The sequence below is a fragment of the Phasianus colchicus genome, chromosome 1 (genome assembly GCF_987193195.1).
Source record: "Phasianus colchicus chromosome 1, bPhaCol1.hap1.1, whole genome shotgun sequence".
Taxonomy (NCBI): Eukaryota; Metazoa; Chordata; class Aves; order Galliformes; family Phasianidae; genus Phasianus; species Phasianus colchicus.
The window spans coordinates 63,886,359-63,905,162 of record NC_143436.1 but is presented as its reverse complement, the minus strand read 5'-3'; the positions used below and the strand labels follow the sequence as shown (position 1 = coordinate 63,905,162).

At 40.8% G+C, this 18,804-nt stretch overlaps 1 protein-coding gene across 3 annotated transcripts in view; it reads right to left on the bottom strand.

Annotated features, from left to right (window-relative positions):
* Positions 1-1,310: 1,310 nt before the first annotated feature.
* The window catches only part of DERA (deoxyribose-phosphate aldolase), a 60,986-nt gene continuing 43,492 nt past the window's right edge, over positions 1,311-18,804 (bottom strand). For all 3 annotated transcript variants that reach the window (XM_031589929.2, XM_090145743.1, XM_090145742.1), the window contains 3 exons: positions 16,525-16,637; positions 11,968-12,117; positions 1,311-10,296 (listed from right to left, as the gene is read on the bottom strand). In XM_031589929.2, the coding sequence (XP_031445789.2) occupies positions 10,240-10,296; positions 11,968-12,117; positions 16,525-16,637 (320 nt within the window). In that variant the 3' untranslated portion in view covers positions 1,311-10,239. The remainder of the gene's footprint in view (positions 10,297-11,967; positions 12,118-16,524; positions 16,638-18,804) is intronic.

Here is an 18,804-nt window from a genome sequence, read left to right as displayed (position 1 = left end):
GAAGTGCCTGCACAACAATCTCAGTAATGTGATCTGATTTTTGGGTGTTCCTGCAGGGAATGGCCATAAAGTTGAGCATAGGAAGTTCTGCACAATATGTAAAGTAACTTCCTCACAGTAAGGATGACAGAGCACTGGAACAGGCTGCCCAGGGAGGTTGTGGATTCTCCTTCTGTGGAGATATTCAAGATCTGACTGGATGCCTACCTGTGCAGACAGCTGCAGGGGGCTTGCTTTGCAGGGGGGTTCAACTCAATGACCTCCAGAGGTCCCTCCCAGCCCTACAGTTCTGTGATTCTGTGAACCAGGACTTGGAGCAGATGATCCTTATGGGTCCCTTCCAACTTTGTGTATTCTATGTTTTTATGATTCTCTCACTTCCACTGCTGCCATTCTTTACATGGGCAGCTGAGTACAGTGCTTGCAAACTAAAATATTTTACCTTTCAATTCTAGGTGAATTCACTTTCTATTTAAGATAACATATCCATCTTAATACTAACATGGTATTTTAGTAAATCTTCTAGTAACATCTACATTAGAAATACACTAAGTTCTGCATCATTTATGCATGGAGCGAAAGTTTGACTTGCAACAGACTGCTATTTTGGTAGGAATACCTTCTGCTAAAGAACCAGTCTTCAGGTTATTTTTCAAGTGTTAGTCCAAACCTATGTTATAAAATGTTTATACGTGCACTTCAGAGCGTAGTTATAGTATAGCCATAAAAAACAAACAAACAAACAACAAAAAAAACCAACACCCCACAACTGGTGTCTTTTCGCATACTTAAAGTGTCAGAAGCAATTTGCTGTTCTGTCACCCTCGGGCTGTGCAAAGCTAACCCTCACAAGCAGTTGCACGCTGCTAAGTGCACATATACTCACCAGCACTCAGCTCAAGCCCCAGTGCTTGCCTCCACACCTCACGCAGTCACAGGCTGTCCCAAGAACCTCAGAGCGAAACAGAGTGGTGCTTTCACCTTAAGGATGTGAAAGGAGATGTTCCTGTGACAATAAAAGCACTCCTAAGTGCACTGCCAATCATAAATCACTTTTGAAATTGCTCCTGGCTTTTTAATTTCTTTCATTTGTAGGATTTATAGCACAGTGACATGTTAGAATGTTTATTCCATGGTCTGCCCATCACGTGGTGCACCACTGGCACGACACCAGGCTTCAGCCTGTATTAATCTAAACCTCTGTAATGATCATTTGCGTTTCTTAATAAATGACTGATAATTGTGTGTGTAACTCTGGAAGTGATTAAAACTATCATCAGTATAGGGTGCAGACTATTTCAGCCTTTTTTTTTTTTTTTTTGTGGATATTTGCCATTCTTCCTTTTTAGTATTGTTATCACTGAAACAAAAAGCTTCCTGTTTGAAAATTATTTATGGAGCGTTGCAGAGCTTTATAAGATTTTCATACAGTGCTCTTTGAGCTGGTATCCTTTTGGGTTAGTGTGTACTCTCAATTTCAGCTCATGGATGAGAACAACTTTCTTTTCATAGTTCTCAGTTCAAGAAATGTCTGTCAGTATTGCATCTTTTGATGTGCTCCATTGTGTTGGCTTTTGGGGAAGGCTGTGCAGAATCACAGAAGCTGGAGATGAAGCATCCAGACCACCTAGTGCCTGTGACCCTCTAAAGGCCTGTGCCTTCTGAACAGAATTATCTCATCTTCAGCCAAATCCCAGCTGAGGGGCTTCTGCTGCTTCCACAGTGGGCTGTGGAAGACAGCCTCACCTAACCACTTATAGAATCATTCTTTGGTACTCACCTCCAATTTTCCACTTGTTATTTTTGCCTGGTGCATCTAATAATTTCCCAGTGCTTTGTACCAAACCATTTTCCTCCACTGTCAGAATTCACATTTAGCTTTTATTATAGATCTCTACCAGCATACTATTTCCTATCTGCATTAACATGGCATGTAATGGCACTAGTCATGAACTACAACACTTTACAGCAAGTGGTGTGCAAAAACAGGGCAAAAAAGCAATCTCTGCCTCAATGAGTTAATTGCTAGGATGAAATAAGCTTACATAATGCACAACAAGCAACAAGGAAGAAATATTAGTTTCAAAGCCAAAGCATTTCAAAGTTACAAAATATTAAAGTTGCCCATGCCACTGCATCTCAGTCTCTGTAAATGCCATTTTCAGTGACATTGTTCTCTGATTTGTTGTTCTCCCAGCCATTCCAAAAGTTAAATTCACAGGCAAGAGATCTGGTCAGTGAGCAATTTCCTTTTGGTCTCAGTATTGCTCCTTTTATGATGAGGTACTGTGTCTCCAATGAGTTCACTCTAGCTCTTGTTGTTTGGATCACCTTGCTGTTGTTCAGCTGCCACTTCTAAGTTCTCATCTTCTGAGGCATCTTCCCCCCATGCCTTTCCTTCTCCTTTCCCTGCTTGCTCTTGCACTCACTGTTTCCTTTAGTTCCCATTAACTCTAATTTGCACTGGACTTACTATGCCAATGTTTTTCTCTCCCTCTAGTCCAGCTTTCAGCTGCCATTTGAGTTTCACTGCATCCATCCTGAACTGCTCCTCTTAGCACCTTTCACTGTATTAATTCAGCAGAAGGCAAGTGACAAGGACAGGGGCTAGTCTCTCCTTCACCGTGGTTCATGCCCTGAAGTGTTGAAACTTAGCACAGTGAAATTTCCAGGTGGGGGCTGAAAAATACCATTCCACTCTATGTTTTTCTTTTCTTTTTTTTTTTTTTTTCCAGCTTTATTTTCTGTTTGTTTGTTTGTTTGTTTTGAATAAAGTTTAGCTGAGGAAGATATCTGCCTGGAAAATTGTAGTTTGTACAATTAGCTTGTCAGTATCACAGCTGGAGCAGTATGGAGCCTATAACATTCTTAATTTAGCCTCTGCCTATACGTAGTTCATAAGAATTCAAAGCTTTACTTATGCTTTGCACGTGCTTTTTGCTACTTTTCCATCAAAACATATCCTATTGACCAATTGTAGTGTGTGCTAACAGCAACTGACTCACTCATCTGCCTCACCCATCACACACGTGTCTAAAAGTCTTACCAGCTCTGAGTTTCTGAACATTGTCAGCAAAACCCAGAGCTCTGATGTATTCTAAGGTGCTGTGCATTTTTGTTCTGTATTGCACCACTTTCATGGTCCACTTTCACTCATTGAGTTTCAGGAGAGCAATACAGAAGAAAATTAGGCCTCAAGTATATATATATCCATTTGTGTTCTAAAATACTGTAACATACTGCTCTACAGCCCTCTAATGGAGAAAATGGCAGAGCTGTTCAGGAAAATGAAACAGAATCAATGCTTAACAAAGAAATCTGCCCTGGTGGAGGCAACTCTGAAAAGACATATTCATTTAAGAGCAGATGGTTATCTTCCTGCAGTTGAAGTGACTTCCATTTATTCATTTATTAATTTACTCTGAGCAGAAAGTCCTGAGTTTTCAGTGAGGTGCAGAGGTGGGCAATGAATGGCACGAGATCAACAGAAGGAGCACAGGTGAAGGTTCCTGGAGACCTCAGCCCCGCACCTTGCCCACAGCCTGCTTGGGGCAGTCACTGCCACGGTGACATTTCTTTCAGTATCTCACAGAGACAGGTACACTGAGACTGGACAGAGCTGATATGAGCACAGAGTGTGGCCTTAAATACCCGCAGAACCTCTCTGAACACTTTCTGCAGCACACTAAAACAGCCTGATCTGGTTGTAGTCCAATGCAAGGCATTTCACAAGCAGAGGACTCTCATGCATTGCTAACATACTTGCTAAAACCCAAGCTGGCTAGGTGAAGATGTTCCAGGTTAAACTTCTGTAGGGACAAGCTGCTTCTGCTTGTCGTCACTTCTCATTAGGAAGATTCTGGTTTGTGATCTTCCCTGGCAATTACTGTATGAGCCCAATACAAGTTTTGAAAGTTGGGAAACCACTCTGCCTTCAGCCTTGCAGGGATAGCCTCTAGGATGTTTTCTACTTCTGTCTTGGCTGCTTCCTCATTAGCTTGAGTGTCTGAAAGAAATAGGAGTTGTGGGAATTTTTGCTGCAACACTGTAGGAATATTGTTGTGGGAACAAGCCAAACTACCCATGCTAGCACTCCAGCTCCCAGTCCAGGCTCAGCACAATTTCCAGGTGTTTATTTATAGCTTCTTTGGCTTTAGACATGTGCAGGCCAGGCCACTTTTCACATCGCAAATTTCAAGGAGCCATCATGAAGCACATTTAGCAGAAGAGTGCTGTGACTGTTTTATGGAGTGGCACTGCCATTTTCATGAGTACCACAATGATCAGTGTGCTTTGGCAGCCATGTGGGGAAAAATATGCTTGTGTAGATGTTCCCCGCTCTGCTGTCGTCAAACACTGACACAGCCTGCTTAAAAGGGCTGAAGAAACTAGAAAAAAGTCCCTGGTGCCTAAATCTATAGTTAAGGGGCATTACTGGATAACGTGATCCTAGAAGGCTGCAGGGTTTATTTTTTTTTTTAAACATTAGAGGACTCGTCAACCCTGAAGGGACTGAAGGAGAATGGAGGGGATGAAACTATCTGGATATGCAGCACCGCAGGCTTAAAGCTCCAAGTCCCAGAGGTTGGCACACGCGGTTGCATCTGCTTAACGTCCCTGCTGCTCCTGGGCTTCACCCTGAGAATTGCTGCAGCACTGCACCACAGAACATGCCCCCACACTCACATTAGGCTTCTCTTAGCGTTCAGAGGGAATCAACAAAAGTTCCCCTTTTCTTTTACAGTTCTTTCACTTTCCGCCTAATGAAGGTGGAATATAAAATGCTGAAGGAAAAAGCAGCTTTCCCCCTACAGTAGAATTTCCTTTTCAGTTATTTTTAATCTGACATCTGTTTTAACATGCACTCACACACTACATTTATTTTAAATTTTTTCCCTCCCCTGTGTTTTATTATTTACCTCCTGTTGCGAAGAGATACAAAAGATTACAATTCTGTGAAGCAGTAACAGTGGTGGTGACGATCTCTCTTACTTCTTCTGACTTCTCTTTTTGCCCCTCTGTTTTCCCTTTATCTACATCTTCCTGCCACTGGCCTCCCAGAGGCCTTGTTACAGTTCCTACCAGATGGGGCAAAGGCATTTGCATTTTTTGGAACTGGACTGATCTGTGCTAACTAGAACATAAAAACCTTCTTGTTAGAGCCTGGATAGAATAGCTGCTCTTTGTTCTAGCTGCATTCAGGCCCTTCAGAACAATAAAGCAAGAAGCTGTGTTCTGGGTCAGACAATGCCTGTGCTGTGAGGAAAGACCAAGACCCCACTGGAAGCTGCAAAAGGAAGCCAGTGCTGAGACCTGGCAGCCTTCAGCTAGAGCTCTGACACGACTCTGAATGAATGTTTCATTTCCCTTGGAAATGAAGATAACATCCTTAATCAACTCACATGTAATTAAATTAAATGTTGGAGAATATGCATTCTCCAGCTTCCCCTCAGAAGCTGGTTGCTCAGGTTTGAGGTTAAGGGGCAAAAAAATGTTCTCAGTGGATTAGCAGTTATCGCTACAGGCAGGCAGCTTTAGTACCAAGTGGTCCTACAGCCATGCTGGTAAGCCCTGAAGCAAGCCACAGAATCATAGAATTGTTTGGGTTAGATGAGACCTCAAGGATCATCGAGTTCCCTGCCACAGGCAGAGTTGCCAGCTCCTAGATCAACTGCTAGATCAGATTGCCCAGGGCCCCACCCAACTGGGACTTAAGCACCTCCAAGGATGAGTAGCATCCACAACCTCTCTGGGCAACCTGTTTCAGCACCTCATCACTCTCTCAGAAAATAGATTTTCCCAGCATCTAATCTAGATCTCTTTTCCTCTATTTTAAAACTATTCCCCCTTGTCCTATCACTTTCTATCCAAGTAAAAAGTTGATTTCCTTCTTGTTTATAAACTCCCTTCAAATACGGGAAGGCCATAGTGAGCTCTCCTCACAGCCTTCTCTTCTCCAGGCTGAACAAGCCCAGTTCCTTCAGCCTGTCTTCATAGCTCTAGCACTTAGATCATTTTCATAGTCCTCCCCTGTGCTGGGGGTCCCAGACTTGGACGCCTGCTGGATTCCAGCTGGGTCCTCATTAATTTGGAATAGAGGGGTACAATCCCTTCCCTCCCCCTGTTGGCCTCCCTCCTCTTCTGATGGAACCCAGGATACCGTTGGCCTTCTGGGCTGCAAGTGTATCCTGTTGGCTCATGTAAAGTTCTTCATCAACCAGGAACCCTAAGTCCTTCTTAGCAAGGCTACTCTCAAGGAGTTCTCCCAGTCCATATACATGTCTGGCATTGCCTCAACTCAAGTGCAAAACCTTGCACTTTGCTTTGTTGAACCTCATTAGGCTCACAAGGGCCCACCTTTCGAGTTTATCAAAGTCCCTCTGGATGGCATTCCTTCTTCTGCTGTATCAACTGCTCTGCCTCAGTCAGCAAGACCCCGGGCTTTCCTGTGATGCCAGCCAGCTAGACAGTGTGCCTGCTAGTCAGATATGACCTGTAGTACATCTGCTCTCTGGGCTGAAATGGCAATGGGAATCCCTATACTGAAGGATCACTAGCCCAGCCCTGGCATTGGCCTTTGCCAAGACACAGGATTTTCTCTAGTTTGCTTGCTTGCTTGCTGCAATTATTAAGTATGTGATAATTTACATAAATCTTTGAATACAAACAGATCTCACTGCTACTGGCGAAATGTAAAAATGAGCTTATCAAGTTTTCCTAATTTTCTGGGCAAAACCTCATCCACAGGGGTTTGGTTTTATACAGCACCATATTGTTGAGATACTATGTTTATCTTTATTAATTGAACCTCTGAAGCTCCTTTGTCTTCTCCTTCCTTAGAGAAAGCAAGACTTACGAAAAAAAGTGTAATAAAATCCACTATCACTTTCTCCATTTGCTAACACCACTTAAAAAAGTTGTTTTCTTCTCAGCTAAGGAAGCAATTCTAAATTGATGCTTTTATAGTTCAGTGTTTTCAAACACCTCCTATGAACTGGGTGATCTGAAACTGCTAAACCTCAAGAAAGCTTTGCTTCTAGAAGACCACATCTTATGCAGTTTCCAAGAATTAGCAACCCACAGGATGCTAACCCTAGTGCTCTAACCAGAGCCACTTAAAATCACTGGACTCGTCAGAAATGGCTAGGGCATCCTGTTGGCACTCCTTCTTGCATCAATGTTAAATTTTATTTAAAGGACACTAAAACAATTTTGTCACGCTTTCCTTTGTTACTGTAGGTCCTTGCAGAAAAGGTCTGTAACTTGTCTGGATCAGAGGAAGGATCTCTACAAAATAGCTGTCTGGAACTCATGGCTACCCATCACTTGCTTATTCTTTCCTTTTAGGACGTGCAAGGACTGTCACCTTTTTTGATGCTCCTTTCTTTCCAAGTCTTACCTTTCAACTTACAGTGCAGGCTGTCTAGGATTCTAATAAAAATGGTCAACTGGTAGTTTCAACAATGGTGTCTTCGCATACTACTACTTTTATCTTTTGTTGTCCTATTAATAAGAACTGGCCAGATGGACATTTCCCTATCTTGTTCTCCTGGGTAGGTTACATCTAATTAAATGCAATTCCCTCCCTCTACTCCTACTGCACACTTTATGTATCATCCAGATGTCAGCACTGGTAATTTCAGCAAAAGTGCACCAAGATTTGGATAAAAGTTGCTGTTCCTTTTTTTTTTTTTTTTTTCTTCTTTCTTCTTTTTCCCCAGAGAAGGCAGGGAGCCAAAGTTCCAACTGAGCAAAATAAAATTAAACGTAGATCAGCCTTTTCTGTCTCAGAAGCATGTGCTATTGTGTATAATGTATGTTCTCTGCTTCAGAAAGGAAATGAAAGAATGAACTTATACTACTGATGAAATAAAGATATCAAAGTATTACTTGCCCCAGCTGATACGTGCACTTTGAATATAATTACTATTTAATATCTTTGTTTCCTGCAAACCAGGAAAAAAAGCTTACCCCTTCTCCCAATTCCCTCTTCTTGTAAATAAGTTGATGCAGGATATTCTAGATTTGCAGTTTCTACTTGACTTTCCTCTTGAATTTATTCACTTATTTGCAAAGTGAGGTAGTCAACAAAATGAAGCTATTTAAAATCCTAAATGAATAAGTGTTACAAAAATAATGATTAGTGTACTAGACTGACTTCCACAAAACATATGTTATACTCTGAAATATATTTATCTAAATATAGATGTAATCATACAGATAAACAGGCATAATTGCCTGTTTCTTTTTTAAAGGCCTGAAGCAGAGTGCTAAATCTGAACTTTTTTCAAAGTCTATTCAGCAGTGGTGTGCTGCCCCCTTCCTGGTTACTGATTTCAGGTCCCCATCTCCTTTCATACACTTTGTGCAGCTGTTATGACCAGCTGCAACAACCTAGCAAGTCTCAATTCCTCTGTGACAATGGGAAATAAATAGCAGCCAACAGTCAGCCAGGAGAGGAAGAAATGGAAGAGTGCAGAGGAAGTGCTGGTCAGGGTTAAGGGCACCAGTGCAAGTACAAACTCAAAAGACCACATTGAAAATGTTTCCAGTTCTCCATCAGTGGAGACATACGCTCTGCTACACCAATCTCCAACTTGAACTCGGAATGCATGTCAGACCCTTCCTTCCAGCTCTAGCTGTCTCATGGGTCAGCGTTAGCATGAGCCCCAAGACTCTCATGACCCTGCTCAGCCTCCCCTCGTCATGCACCTACCAACCCAAGAGCCAAGCTTCACCTCAGCCTGGGGCTCTCAGCACTACCATGAGTGATGTAGGAGTGCCAGGCTCCAGCCCTCACTCTGCTTCCTAGGTGGGCTTGCGCTGTTGCTAGCTGTCTCTTGAATGGGACAAGACAAAGACAACCGGTAATGCTAAGCCATCTGCTTATTCCTCAGGCTGTCTAAGACTCTTCAGAAGGCCAAATCTCTCCATGCTGTGTTTCACAGAGCGACTCAGGTGGCTTAGCCAGATAAATAACTGAGTTATTATCTTTATGAAGTCAAGATCTTTTTGTAATAAATGCACCTTGTAGCTTGATTTATAGCAAAATCCTCCTCCTCTTACTTCCCTGATGAGACCTACTTAAGTCAGTGAGACTAGTCATGATGATAAGATAATTAAGATTTTAGTACAACTCCGGTTAGTGAGTAGAATGCAGCTCTGAAGTAATGAATCTACCAGCTCCAGTCTGATATTCAAAAGGTGTTGATGATTTAGGTATTATTCTTAATGTCCTCTGAGAAAAGTACTTTTTCATTAAAGCTGAAACTCTGTATAGGACACAATTCTTATAAATTACAGAAATGCTCTTAGAAGGGAAAAGTTGAAGTTCAGATAGCATAGCGTAGAAACCTGTAAACTGACAATCAACCCCTCTACATTAAAATGCAAAGATTTGCATGAATGTGTTTAAAAATGACAGGAGACAGGAATGGGAGCTTCTAAGCAAGACAGACTAAAATTTTTAAGAGTAAAATGCCTGAAAATAGCCTCCTGAATGCATAGTTAGGCACCTATATAGAGGCTGCTTGATTTTCAGTTGTTCTGATCACCCAGAGCTCCCATTAGCTTCAGGAGCAACTGTGGATACTCAGCTGTTCTAGAAATCAAGCCACCTTTATTCAAGGGTCTAAATATGGATGTCTGTGCCCAAGTTTGGGGGAAAAAATAAAAAAAATAAAAATAAAAAAAAAGGTTTTTTTGCTACCAAGATTTTATAAAAGAAAGAAATAACCAAGTTTCATTTTCTCAGGTTACAGTGCTTGAAACCGAATCAACATAACAATTAATAGTACAACATATTCCTACCAAAGATCTAGTCAGAGGTGAATGGAAAGCTGTTTCAAGATCTGTAGCTCTTAATTAGCAATATGAAACATTCTTTAGATACTTCATTTCTCAACCTGCAAAGTGCTACCAGGACACCCAAATCTTTTTCCTAGTATTTCAGTGTTGCCATTAATAAGCTTTTCAGGCTGGGGCTGAGGAAGACTTTGCAAGATTAACTTTGCAAATCTGTAAGTATTAACTATTTAACTGTTTCAGAATTACCATTTTTTTCCATTTTTTGATCAAGTACAACCAGCAGACTTGAGCATATTTTTAAATGCTGTGATATATGAAGAAGAGAGAATTACGCCTTTAATTCTATCAAACACACTCAGTTGTCAGAAGACTTCTGAATGCTGCTTTTTTAAAGGCTTCTTTTATAAAAATAATCCTGAGTTGATTTTGTGTTTAAGCCATTGCCAGGTCGTGTTGAAGTGCATAAGAGCCAGTCACGTGGTGGAAAATCTGCAAGAAAAAAAGGACATTCGTGATGGAGTTATATATGACTGTAAATTTCAAAGTATCACAAATTAAAGACATGTCAGAAGAAGATGATGGATATTTATTTGTGTATGTGTGTGTTCATAAAATATGATGCAGTATGCCTTCATATACTTGTTTATTTGATTTCAACTAAGAGCTCTTGCTGCCTTGCTTGGAAAGAAAAAGAAAAAAAACTTCTGTTGCTTTCAAAAACAGACAAGTAAAAGACAATGATTTACTCCCATTGTAATCTTGGTTTGATGATTTCAGCATTATTTCTAATATTCAAAGGATTCAAAACTGCTTATGCTTTTCTATGGCTCTTCACTGCCTCAGGGCTGAGTATTTCCCTGTTTTCTGTTTTGCTCTTATGCATATCTGTTTTTGTGAATATAACGGCTGGTACATTTTATCTCACGTAGTTTTAGATGACACAGCATAGCAGAGCTTTGGTCATGACTGTGGTCTTTGTGCAATCCCTGGCAGATAAAAAGGTGCCACTGTTAGGAAACCAGAACAAACTATCACATACTCTAGCTGTCATGTAAGAGCCAGCAGTGATAGCAGTGGCAAAAAAAAAAAAAGCTCACCATGCTTTGTCATAACAAGAGACATGATTTTAGGTCAAGTGAGAGGCAGAAACAGTCTGGCAGTGAAACAAGACAGTATTATTCTCATTGCAAGAGGGAACCAGGGGTTTTCAAATGTCATCAATATTCACCTGATGTCTTTGAGCTGTTAAGACTTTTCTTATAACATGTTAGTACTTCAGTTGCTAGGAAAGATGGGCAAGGGAACAGTTTCATGTTTTTCTCTCCTTCAGTCCCCCTAAACAGCAGATACTCTCTCATAGCACAAGAACTATGAAACTGTTTTTTTTTTGTTAGAGCTAATATCACCTCATCTCTTGGGCTTAAAGGGAATGGGAGTAAAGTTGAGCAGCCCTAATGTTTTAGTCCTTCCTATGATACTCCATCACTTCAGCTATGTCGTGTCCTTTGAGTTAGATCCCCCACTCCATTGAGGCAGGTCACAGGCAGACAGTTCTTCCTCCTGGAAACTACACCTTGCCACTGCATCTCATACCCTGTTTGTCTGCCAGAAAACACAGTGACCTGCCTGCACAAAAAAATGAAATCAATTAGAAAAAGTGAGACTTTGTAATAGGCAATTGCTTTTTCTTCCCCAGGAAATAATCAATATGTAAGAAATTCTCTATCAGCACTACTATTTGTAGAATGAGAGGACTTTTTCTACAATATGGAAATACATTGTAAACAGTTGACACAAAGGGTCTGTAATGTTTCCTGATGTCCATCTGAACTGGCAACAGATAGAAGTGCAGGAGAGTGCACTGCTGAGCATTAGCAAAAGACTACACGTGTACAAATGGAGCTCCTTTGCCTACTGCACTGTGAGTCTGGCCCAGGGAATTGTCAGATGCTTGGGATACTCGAGTCCCAGAGGTCTGTAATGACAAGCCAAATTTAAGCTAATACTGTGCTGGAAGTGAACTTGTTAATAATGCATTAAATGCATGTTCTGTTATCTCTTAAACAACACCAAAAAGCAAATTCTGCAAAAACAGTAAACCAGTACATTTAGAAAGATAATTGCTTCTCTCCAAAAATCTGAAAACTATTAACAACTAACCTGTTTCTCAATGTCTTCCAACAAACTACTAGCACCAAGGCGAAAGAGCTCTGGTTTCAGCCATTCCACTCCCAGTTCCTCTTTTACCAGCATAAGCCAAGTAATAGCTTCTTTCGCTGTCCGAATGCCACCAGCAGGCTTAAATCCAACCTATATATATAAAAAAATGCAATATTTCATTATAGCCCCAGAAGAACAATCAGCATTTGTTGACTTGCCGTCTAAATCTGTCCGTGGTGTATATAAAAAACTCTGTTCTGGTAAATATCTGATTGTAAGCAGTGTTCGGTCTGGACTAGTGCTGCAAGTCATTCATCAGGCCTCAGTCTTCACAGTGAAAGACAAATTTTTTGTTGTGAGTGAAAGCAAGTGAGGGAGCAATACTTTTGCCCCCTATGCACTTTCTCAGGAACTGGGTTTGACTGCAATTTGCCCATAACACGTTAGGTCAAGGGATTTGGACAGGACCAGGGCTATCTGCATATCAGAGAATCATAGAATGGCTTGGGTTGGAAGGGACCTTAAAGCTCATCCAGTTCAACACCCCCGCCATGGGCATGATTCCACCCAGCAGCTCAGGCTGCCCAGGGCCCTATCCAACCCAGCCTTGAACACCTCCAGGGATGGGGCACACACAGCTTCTCTGGGCAGCATTTGCCAGTGCCTCACCACACTTTCAGTGAAAAATTTTTCCCTGACATCTAATCTAAATCTCTCCTCTTTTAGTTTAAAATCACCCTCCCGTCCTATCACTATCTACCCGTGTGAAAAGTTGATTTCCCTCCTGTCTATGAGCTCCCTTTAAGTATTGGAAAGCTGCAGTGAGGTCTCCCTAGAGTGTTCTACAGGGTGAGAAGAAGCAGCCCAGCTCTCTGTAGGAGAGCTGTCTTTATAGCAGAGGTGCTCCAACCCACTGACCATTTAGTGGCCCTTTTCTGGACCTGCTCCTAAAATCCTACTTCTTTCTTGAGCTGGGAGCCCTGGACCAGGACACAGTACTTGTAATGTAGCTTCTCAAGGGCAGAGTAGAGGGCAATGACCACCTTCCTTGCCCTGCATGGCAGCCCAGGTCACTGTTGGCCTTCTGGGCTGCAAAAGCACACTGCCAGCTAAGTATCACTTACTGCTCATGCTGCAATCTTATTCCAAACAAAGATCAGCAAGAATAAATGCAATTATATAATGTCAAACATGCTGAAATAAAGCACTCAGTGCAACGGACTTGTGTGAAGAGCAATAGGAGGCAGTTGTATTTTATAAAAATCCTAAGTGTCAGAGTAATGCATAATTGTGTTGTAAATTCAAACTTATTTTGAAATTTTTCACTAAAATTTACTAAATGAAGACTCTACAGAGAGTCTACAAGAAATGGATTTTTTTTTCTGTTTTAGAAGAACTGTAAAACTTCTACCAGATACCGGATATGCTTTCAGACACTTGATGAGAGATGTGTCATACCTGGTTAGGTGAACTGCCATGTGTATTAGGACACATGACAGGAAAAAACTATCTTTAAGGCAAAGCATGCCTTGAATCTCATGATCCCATGAGCCAGCACAGAGACAACCTGCTGCACACCCTTCTGGTTATGTGCCATTTACACATATCTCATTCTAAGACAGTATTTGTAAAGCATAGCTATCAAAATCCTGGTCAAGTTTGTTGCTTGCATTACGTCAGTTGTTGGCCAGCAGCAGATTTTTAAAATTCTAGAAGAACAAATAGAATTAAGAAAAAGCTTATCTGCATTAAAGAAGAAAATCTGAACAGTAGCACATAGCGATGCTTTCTACATTTCCTTCTGCCATACGTCTTTATCTTGGTTAGTCCTTCTCTTCAGCCTCCTCATGAAAGAATTATCATTCTGATTTCTGTATATACTTTCCTGAAAACTCACTGCCTTGATTGGTTTCTTTGTACCTTATGGTTATGACAATAGAATCTAAAATTGTCTGTCATTTTAAATAAGTTTGGTAATTTTAATAGTGATTTCAGGACAAACAAACAGAATAAATCCTTCTTTTAACACTGAAGTATTGTGATAACAGCATATTTCCAATAAGATTACAAAGAACAATAACAGGAAAAGCTTGATAAATCTAAACACAAAGACTATATTTTTGTGGATGGATGGATGCATGCCTAAGTGTATGCATACATCTGTTAACATTAGATTTCCAAAAGGAATTTAAAGCACATCAACTGGAAAAGCATCCTCTAGACAATAAATTAAAATACTGGGACTGTGTTTTCCCAAAGGAAGAGAAATCCTAATCAAATTCAAATTTAGAATTCTTAGTAGAAATACTACAGCTCTTCGAGATAATCTGTGGCAAAAACAAGTAAAAAACAGTTAATAAATAAGATAACTAAAAATGCTATGCAAAATTCCTTTCCCTTTTAGCAAATTCTGAAAGCTCTTTGCAAAAAAAAAAAAAAAAAAAAAAAAAAAAACCAACAAAAAGCTGACAAAGGAAAGTCTATCCTCTCCCCCATTTACTGCACATCTGACTGCCATAAAAACACGAAAAGGAAAGGGGGAGGGCATTTAATTCGAGAGTGGTATAAAGTCCAGCTACCACTTCCCTGCTGTTTCACAGCATTTCATTATTTTGCTTAATAAGTTCATCTCCTCAAGAATTTTCTCTTCACCTTATATTATTAAAAGTAATAAGTTTTTCTGGATTGGGGGTTTTCCCAACAGAAAAACCAATTTATGTATGTCCTTCAATAATGACAGGAAAAGATTATTTCCCATTATATTGCACACTTTTCATATCACCACCACAGCTTATCATTCAATAAATGTTACTCTGCAACTTGTTCCTATCCTCGAAGAAGTTTAATTTCTGTATTAACCTGTTTTTCTCAGCCAACGCCTTGCTAGAAAGGATCCCTACAGCAGCAAAATTAGTTTGTTAAAGAAACCATTTAGAAATCTCTTGTCGCTGATAATATTGTCTTCAGTTAATAAAAGCACACAAAGTCAGTTTACATCTAATTCTCTGACATACACAGACATAAGCACTCATTCTGAATAACACATTTTATACCACGAATACATTCTTTTAAAGCAAAAGGTGAATTCCACATTTGTATCCAATTATATGTACAAAGCTGTGCTGACGCCTAGGCTTTGGCACTTGGCTCCTGCAAACAGCACCTGTGTGGAGGCAAGTCACCTGGCTCAAGGGATCTGCCTCCAGTTGGCAGCAATGATGCTTCTGCAGAAGCAAGACTAGAGAGGCTAGAGCTGTTGCATGGTAGGCAGAGATGCAGACTGGGGAAGGGAGAAGTGAAAGCAGCCTCATCCAGACAACTACAGAGAGCAGAAGGACACATGTAACCTGTTGTGATGTGCTCCTCAAGCTCCAGCAGCCCCTGAAGCCATCTCATCTGTCCCACTGATCATCCCACATCCCAGTATCACATCATCTGTTGATAGGAACGAAGCATCAGTTGGAAAGGATATAAAGGTGGCCCGGAATTGGGGAGAGAGTCTTAGCTAAATGACACCTCCTTCCTTGAGGCCACAGGTAAGGGAAAAACCCAATGCTGAGTACCTGCAGCAGATCTGGGTGGTGACGCATTGGAATAGGTTGTCCAGAGAGGTTGTGGATGGCCCATCCCTACAGGCATTCAAGGCCAGGCTTGATGTGACTCTGGGCAGCCTGGTCTAATGGCTGGCGACCCTGCCCACAGCAGGGAGATTGAAACTAGATGATCTTTTCAACCCAGGCCTTTCTATGATTCTATGATCTAAGAAGGAGCTCTGATTCTCTGCAGATATAGGAAATGGAAGGTGGCATTAGCCCTTCTGAATAACCTCCTCCTCTCTCTGCTCTAGCAGCAGGATAGATGCACAGACTTCTCATAAACTTCTCTCTGCTCCTCACCTCCCCGACCTTCCTTGACAGTGTCTTGACTATCAGATAAAGGGTGCAATGCTCTCCCAGCCTGTCTTGCTCTCTCAATTTTGTTTGAGATGGAGGGAGAGCAAGACAGGCTGGGAGAGCATTGAACCAATTGGAACCAATTGGATCTGCCCTCTTGTTGCCTTTGAAAGCTCCTCCAGCAAGGGAGAAATGAGCAGAATTTACTCTTTGGGTTGCCATAACTAAGTCAGAAAATAGAGTCACGTTCTCTGGACGAACTCTTGGTGGCTGTATTATGGGAGTATGTCGATCACTGTCAGCTTGAGATTCTCCCTGTCATTGTGATGACCATTTAAATATCTTACATGGTAAAACAAAACTCAAAACTAAATGCATCATGCGATGTACCAAAATTGCATGAGGTTTTAGGGAATTAACTGACAGCTACTCAAGAGAGGAAAGGCAAAAGTGTGTTTTGGTTTTGGATTTTTTCTCTGTTTAAATTACTAGTAAAAAGAAAGAAGCATACAACAGAGAAATCCCATTGCCCACTACTATTGCGCTATAATCATGGAAGCTAATATATGCAAATTTACAAATACTGCATTTTGAAAATCTTACAGTCTTACAATCTTCTGAGTAAACCTGTTTGGTTCATTTTCAGAAGGGTCATGAGAATTACCTTAAAGCCAGTTTGCCAGTAGAATTCTTTAATGGCTCGCATCATGACTATTCCAACTGGTAGAGTCGCATTTTCCACTTCCTTTCCTGTAGATGTCTTTATAAAATCAGAACCTGAAAGGAAGTAAAAATCTTTATGGTGGTTTTAGAATGAAAACCACTGTGCATATGTGTAGTTCACACCCTCCGAGGATGTCCTCATCCTTCACAGCAATTACAAAGCTGTGATCATCATCAACAAGGACATCCTTGTGGAGTCCATGTTAACTTTGCACCTGCAAAGACTAAAGCAGGAAGGTGAGGTACCCGTCTGGTTTCAGAACAACTCAGGCATCCCAGAGGCTAAATGAAAACCTCAGATCTTAATTCTCTGCTCTAGAAATCACATCAACTATCCTCTCAATAAACTCAAAAATGTTACAAGGGCTGCTCCAAAACTAATGCCTCCTATTGTACTAAACTGACTCACAACATCAGAAACTGATGTTGGTGATATGGCAGTAAAGGTTGAACCTCATCACCAGTATTCTATTACATTTTGTTTCCATGTGATAGATGGCAACAGAGGGGCAATCTAACAGAATGGCATCTGATATGGAAGCGCATATGAAGGAAAGGTGTGCCACTGAATTCCTCCATGTGGAAAAAATGCCACCCATTGACACTCATCAATGCTTGCTGAAATTTTATAGAAACCAAACAGTAAATGTGAGCACAATGAGGCGGTGGGAGGTGCCAAGTTCTGGACAGCCATGCTAAGCTGTTACACCACAAGATGAAGAACATCTCTGTCAGCTCATCTGTGTGTGTGAATCTGTAGGTTACAACTGCAGACTGTTATTTATGTGTACGTATCAGCTTCAATGCACTGGAAACGATGGTGGCAATGTTGGAATATTGCAAAGTTTGCACCAGGTAGGTCTCATGAATGCTCAGTGAGGAAGAGAAAGATCACCATATTCAAGTTTGTCAAGACCTACTGAACCAATACAAGGCTGAAGGTGACAGTTTCCTGGATCACATAATTACTGGTGACGAGAAGTGCTGTCATTCGTTACTATGAACCAGTGTCAAACTGGCAGTCCATGGAGTAGCCACCTGAATTCCCCATCAAAGAAAAAAAATCAAGATGGAACCTTCAGCAGATAAAAGTGATGTGCACCATCTTTTGGGACAGAAAAAAGGTAATCATTCTGGATTTCCTGGAACTCAGACAGATCGTCAACTCTGACCACTATACCGTCATGCTGACTAAGCTGAAAGCTCAAACTTCCAGAGTCAGGCTAGAGAATAAGAAAACTTTACTCCTACAACACGATAACACCAGGCCCAGTACCAGTTTGAAGACCGTGGAGTACATTGCCAGCTTTGGTTGGACTGTCCTACCACACTTGCTGTAGTCCAGATTTGGTGCCCTGTGACTTTCACCTTCTCAGGTTGATGATAAAGATGGACTGCATGGGCAACATTTTCCTAGCAATGATATCATCACAGCAGCTGTGAAACAGTGGATCACCTCTGCTGGTGCAAATTTTTATGAGCACAGCATGCAGGCTGTTGTTAATTGGTGGCCAAAATGCAAAGTTAACGGTGGTGACTATGTTGAAAAAGAGTGCCTAGTAGCTGAGAATTTGTTGTACTGAATAGTGTTATTGTGCTTTTTATATCTGTTGTAGATTCCATGGAAATAAATAGGAGGTATTATTTTTGGACCAACTTACATATATATTCCTGTATGGACATACATAATATATGTGTGCTACCTATGTTACATATATATAAAAGGAAGATAGCAGATTAACAACAAGAACAAAAAAAAGCCAATGATTTTCTCTGAACAAATTTTGCATATAAATCAAAATTTTAATATTTCCACAAGGATCTTTCAGAATAGAAACAATTTTCATCAGGTTTATAATACAACTTTTCATCAATTTGGTCTCATATTTGACAGTCTAGTATCTTACTTCAAATAGCTGTTTAAGGTGAAAACAAAAAAATCCCATGTGTGTTCAATGAAACTAGCTGTATAATACTGTAAACAGGGAAACAACTCCTTTCTTATGCACTTTGTAATTGTAACACTGCAAATTATTACATTTACAGCCATGGTCTGATATAACACAGTAACAATATAAAAAAATATGTGTTATTTAAAGAGGGAGACTTAACCTTGACTCATTGTTTATTTCACGTTTTCTCTCTTTTACACAACTTTCCTCACCTGTCCTGAATATTTGTGTAGTGTTCTTGTTCCTTTTTGGTGTTCTGGGTGGGCTTA